Source organism: Colias croceus, chromosome 17, assembly GCF_905220415.1.
Source record: "Colias croceus chromosome 17, ilColCroc2.1".
NCBI classification, from domain to species: domain Eukaryota; kingdom Metazoa; phylum Arthropoda; class Insecta; order Lepidoptera; family Pieridae; genus Colias; species Colias croceus.
In genome coordinates, this window is record NC_059553.1 from 9,590,294 (window position 1) to 9,596,405 (window position 6,112).

General features: G+C 35.0%; 1 protein-coding gene across 1 annotated transcript; it reads right to left on the minus strand.

Moving 5' to 3' along the window:
- Window positions 1–4,714: 4,714 nt before the first annotated feature.
- On the minus strand, window positions 4,715–5,499 carry LOC123699326. Its single transcript, XM_045646254.1, has 2 exons — window positions 5,064–5,499; window positions 4,715–4,773 (listed from the first exon to the last, which is right to left on the minus strand). Exons 1-2 carry the CDS (start codon window positions 5,497–5,499, stop codon window positions 4,715–4,717), a joined length of 495 nt encoding a protein of 164 aa, XP_045502210.1.
- Between the last annotated feature and the right edge of the window lie 613 nt (window positions 5,500–6,112).

Here is a 6,112-nt window from a genome sequence, read left to right on the forward strand (position 1 = left end):
CTAGCCTCATTACTTTACCAAAATGGGATTAGTACTGCTTTAAAACGTCACAGTATCTCTACCCAGTGTTTATTTGTGACTGAACGTTTTCAAATGATCAAAAACCCTTACAAATCTAGTTAGTATCGAAGCAAATAGGGTCTATATTGATTCTGGTGACCACCTTAAAGCGTGCAAACTCATTTTGTACTGATGACCCTCATTGCTGGTGTCTTACATAAATTAGTTGTGTGGTACAAGGCATGGGATTCTGCGGCTCTTAAATTATAAGGTATTTAACATATTTGTGATGTAGAAGACTATTAACGATTCATGCAGAAATGTTTCATCTTTCGTTTATTTATATTAATAATGGCATCGTCGTCAATTGATTGATTCAAGAAAGCTCTAGTTAATAGATTTTCTTGCAATACCATATAAATCTAACGCTTTGTGTACTTGAAGAGTTTTTTTTGTTTAAACGCGCTTATCTCGGGAACTACTGGTGGTGGAAAAAATTCTTTCGGTGTTAGATAGCCCATTCATCGAGGAAGGCTACATATTATCTCACTAAGACCAACAGGAGCGGAGCACTGTGGGTAAAGCCGCGGAGCACAGCTAGTAAATATCCTAGCTACAGCCCATCCCCTGAACCATATCAAATACCCCAAAAGTTCCTCCGTCAGCGAACTTGTTGCTCTAAGAAATTTCCAGATAGCTAACGTGTTCAAACAACGCACTTTACCGCTTCGAAACTTCAAAATTGAATCACGGGTACCGTATCTTGAGTTTAATTATCGGCTTAACTTTATGATTTTGCGAATTACGCATGCGTAATATTGGTGGAAGTTCTATTTACTCTCGACGTATTAGCCTCAAGCTACTGATAAATATAAATTTTATGTGTTACTAATTGGTATTTCTGATATTTTTCAGAATCATACTCCAGAGTCCAGAAGGTGTGAGTTTAAAAACAGTTTTTCCTGTAGTGTGAAACGCAGTTTTTTTTTTCGAGAAAAAAACCTAGTTTTTTAATCTTATCACTTACAGAGTAGCTTTAAAAACATAAAGCTTGATTGTTTGTAATTTTATGATCTATAAATTAATTTACACGACTTAAAATATTTATCAAGTTTTTCACCAGTAGAAGTTTAAATTTTGAGGAAATTATCTCTGTAACCGGAATATATAAATTTAAAATAGTTATATATCACATGTGCTACACTTACAATCCAATATCTATAATTTAATGATAATTGTGTATCTATGCGTACAACTAGACAAAGTTCGAAGGGTGGCTTTACACATTCGTCCGAATAACGAACACGCCTAACACAGTACTCGCTATTTGTCTTGATATTCGCGAAGCTATTGTAGCACACAATCAAAGTGAATTCAGGTACTGTACGAATGTGAGAATAGTGGTTTACTCGTCACTTGAAGAAAAACTCGTACACGAATGTTTCTTCGAGTGACGAGGCGAAAAACGAACGCGAGAGTGTAAATAAGGCACTCCCTCGCTCGCTTGCGCAAACTTAACACCAAAGGCAGTAAAAATTTCTTTGGTACTAACATTACATAACAGTCATACATTCCAACTTCAAACGTTTACGAATTTCCCCTAGTGACGTCATCAGGACCATTTTGTCTTCAATTCACATCCTGCAGATTGCTTACAGAACTAGTTCAGACCCATAATGTTTGTTTGCGTGTATCCATTCAATAAGCTACTTCGGGAATGATGCTTACACACGATACGATTTCAAACTACCTTCAAATTTCAACTTTATCACAAGGCAATAAAACTCTAAATCGAACGCGCGCTACCATTTCGAAACCTTAATTCATGTAATTACGAATAATCAACTCTGTTTTTTTTTTTTTTTTTTTTTTTTTTTTTTTTTTTTTTTTATTATTGGTCTACAAAACTGGTTATAAAAAGGTTTCTGATTTATTCTATTAATTATGTACTATCATGCAGTTGATTTATAACCTTCTGGATGTAGACACAGCATGCAAATTTACAAATTTTAATTGGATACCTTATCTATGTAACAATAATTATGATAACTATGTATTTATTTGATTAAATTTAATAATTTATTCCTAATTGAGACCAGAGAACCACTAAATATATCTATTTCTGATCGGATACTATTTGCATAGGTGCACATTCGAAACAGAGGTGCATGTTGACCAAGATTAGTTTTACTTAAAGGTGGCAGAAAACATAATCTGTTATGTAAACGAGTAGTGATACGCGGAATTGAGAGACAAATGCGCTCCAAGACATCAGGACAATCTGCTTCCCCATGTAGAACCTTATAAAGAAATAATATATCCGCTACTTTCCTGCGTGTATGTAAACCACTCAAGTTAAAGTACGACAGACGCTGGTCATAGGAAGTTAAAACCCTACATTTATGGTCTGAGTAACTAAGATGGTACAAAAAACGTTTCTGGACTCTTTCAATTCTATCGGAATGGACTTGGTAACTAGGGCTCCAGACAGCTGAACAATACTCTAGTATTCCACGAACGAGGGTGCTATAAATTAAAATGGTAAGTTGAGGTTGTTTCAGGAATCTCATTTGTCTCGTGACGAAGCCCGATAATTGTGAAGCTTTTTTGACAATATGATCGTAATGGATTCTAAAACTTAAAGAACTATCCATGATAACGCCTAGGTCACGGATAAAGCTCACTTCCGTGAGTGGTAAATTATTGATTTGGTAAGTAACAGGTGTTCGAATTTTCTTTCTAGAAAATGTTATGTGATAGCATTTATTAATATTTAAGCACATGTGATTATTTGTACACCATTTTTGTATATTATTAAGATCTGATTGAAGTATGTTAACATCTGTTTTATCCTTAATCGTTCTATAAACTTTTAAATCATCAGCGTACATTCTATAGTTGGATTGTATTACACGCGGGAGGTCGTTAACAAAGATTAAAAAGAAGAGAGGACCGAGATGGGAGCCCTGCGGTATTCCCGATGGAATAGTATAGGGGGTGGATTTAAAACCTCGGATTGAGACAAGCTGGGAGCGGTTGCGTAAATATGACTCGCACCATCTTAATAAGGATCCGTGTATCCCCATATTTGAGAGCTTATGTAATAGAAGATCATGATTTACTAAGTCGAACGCCTTTCTGAAATCGGTGTACACAGCATGCACCTCGAGATTCTTATCAAGAGCTTCAGCTATATCAGATACATAACCTACAAGATTTGTGTTTGTTGATTTACGGGGCAGAAACCCGTGTTGGTTTTGATCAATTTTACATTTAATGTGGGCCAAAAGTTTAGTATTTACTATGTCTTCTAGAACTTTTCCAGGTGTACTTAGAATCGAGATAGGTCGGTATTGGGCAATTTCGTTTAATGAGCCTGCTTTGTGAATCGGTGTTAAGTGTGCGAGTTTCCAAGTAGATGGGAAGAAGCTTAATTTTAATGATTCGTTAAAGATTAGAGTAAGTGGTATGTATAGGCCTTTGGCACAATTTTTATAGAATATTGGTGGTATTGCATCGGGTCCTGGGCCTTTATTGGCATCTAAGAGTTTTAAGCGATTTAACACTTCTTTTTCAGATATTACCAACGTGCTAAAAGGGGCGACACCACTATCTGTATCTGCATCATGCATATTTATGGAAAAAGACGTTGAATTCGATGAATAAGAATATACTGATTGAAAAAAATCTGAGAAAGCATTACATATTTCTTGACCACCTTTAACAACCGTATTATTAAAAACCATTTCATGTGGTAAATTTGTGCAGTTGCTCATTTTATCCTTAAAGAATTTCCAAAAATGCTTAGGACGATGACGTAAATGATCAGCCGCGTGATTTTTAAATTCTGAGTAGCAGTGGTCTAGCATGTCCTTACATCGCCTTCGAAGCAAATCAAACTGGAGCTTGTCTCTGAGATTCCCATATTTTAGGTATTTTGAATGAAACTTAGCTTTTTCTTTAAGAGATTTTATTAAGGGGCGACTAAACCATGTTGGATATTTTTCATTGCGTAGTTTGCGTACTGGAGTATTACTTTTAATAATATTTAATACAATATCATAGAAAGTTGTGACCATTTCGTCAACGTTGGAGGCGTTTATCCATTGGGAAGTCCAGTCAACTTGTTCCAGTTCGAAATTTATGACTTCATAATTGCACTTATAGAAATCATATAAAACAATGTCGCTATTTGGTTTCAAATGACGTTGAGAAGGATTTTCTATAATAATTTTAAGAGCGGGATGATGCGCATCGATCGAAACTAAAGGTAAATCAGCGTTATAGACGTTGACATGCGACGGCTCGCTGGCTAAAACTAAATCGAGAATACGGTCATTTGAATTCGCGACAGCATTGCATTGTTGTAAATTGTTAAATGCAAGGGAATCGAGGAAATATGTACTGAGTGAACTACAATTAGAAGACGTTGTTAGGTAGTTTAAATCACGATCGCGTTGCCAAACTAATTCCCATAGATTAAAATCACCTATCAGAAAAGTGGAAGAGCGCTGAGAGTTCACGTCATTATGTATGATTTGAGTAGTATTATTTAAAAATGTTTCGAGGTACGACGAGTTAACAGGTGAAGGTATGTAAACAGCGCATATGTGTATTAAAAAGCTATTATTAATTTTTAATGAAAGCCAAAGGTCTTCGCATGCTGATTCCCAATTGAAATTTCTTATAACACGAAAACGGTTATTTACTGCAACTAAGACACCACCTCCATCTCGTTTATGCTCACTAGAAGAAGTTGACGATCTATCTCGTCTGAAAACATTATAACGTTGGTCAAAAAGTTCATGGTCAAATACACTACTGTTAAGCCACGTTTCGGTTAAAATTATTACATCGTAGTTATTTAACAATATAGACTTATAAAATTCTTCGGTTTTGGTTCTGAGGCCTCGTACATTTTGGTAATAACATTTGAGAGTGAATTTTAAAATAAATACAGTTAAAAGAAAATATTTATAAATATTAAGTTGTTGCTAAAGTTTACAAGGTTTTCAGAAAATCTAAATTTTTTACCCACTTTGCTTCTGATTTGATATCCTTACGAATAAAAATGCGGGCATTCCTTATCCAAATGAAGTCGTATTTCTTTTCTTTAGCAGCAAGTCTAGTGGCAGCGTGAAGTTGTTTATTGGCAGGGCTGAGATGCTCCGAGATGAATATTGGTGACTTAGCACCAGCAAGGCCAATAAGAGATGTGTTTAATTTCTCTCCGTTTTGGCGGTTAAAGGTTTTTATGGCGGCTAGGAAATCATCTCGGGTACGTTGGTTGTTCATTTTCAGTATAATATTGCGTGGGCGTTTTGATTCAGAATCTAGCTTAGCCACTCTGTGGAAACCCGCGATGTAAGTGTCTTTTAGATCATATTTAACTGTGCTTGCTATTTTGTTTATAATGTTAAGAAGATTTTCATTTCGTTGTTCAGGGACACATTGAATTTCCAAATTGTTGTCTCTACTGGATTGTTCTAGCTGAGCCATTTTTGTATTTAATAAATTTAATTCAGACCTGAGAAATGAGTTCTCGTCAAGAATTTAACCGTGTAAGATAGATTATCGAACGACGGGTTTCCTAAATGCAGTTTCAAGGAAGGAAGATCTTTATTACGACCTAAATCTGTTTTGCTGGTTGAGGATTTCTATTTTTGCACAATGTACGACAATTGCTGTTGTTGCCTGATTCGAAAAAACATGGAATTTCGTGATAAAAATAAAATAATTTTGCACGAACAAATTTATGAAAGCTAGATTTCGCAGTATTCTTCAAAAAAGTTCTACAAACAATGTAGCATACTGTATTTTACCGCGCTTATTTTCAACTGAAAGTCACTTTATTATTTATTTATCGTGGTTCCAAAAACAATAGAATGTTGATAACTTTGTTCAATTATAAAAAAAAAACATATAAAAACAACCCTCGAATGTACTTAGTGATCCAAAGGCTAAAATTAATAAGCCCAAAACCACACCACGACTGCGAAAAATTCAAACTCATTGAGTGTGAAATTATGCCCTCTAGAGATTGGCAATTTAAATTTAATTTGATGAGCCTATAAGTGGATGATCAAGACGCTTCTAATGATACTTTATTTGT

What these genes read in the sequence shown, in the direction of transcription:
- LOC123699326 (XM_045646254.1), bottom strand. Translation starts at nt 5,499, where the DNA reads ATGGCTCAGCTAGAACAATCCAGTAGAGACAACAATTTGGAAATTCAA. An exon ending in GAATGCCCGCATTTTTATTC is followed by an intron (nt 4,774 to 5,063) that starts GTAAGGATATCA and finishes TAATGTTTTCAG; the next exon opens with ACGAGATAGATCGTCAACTT.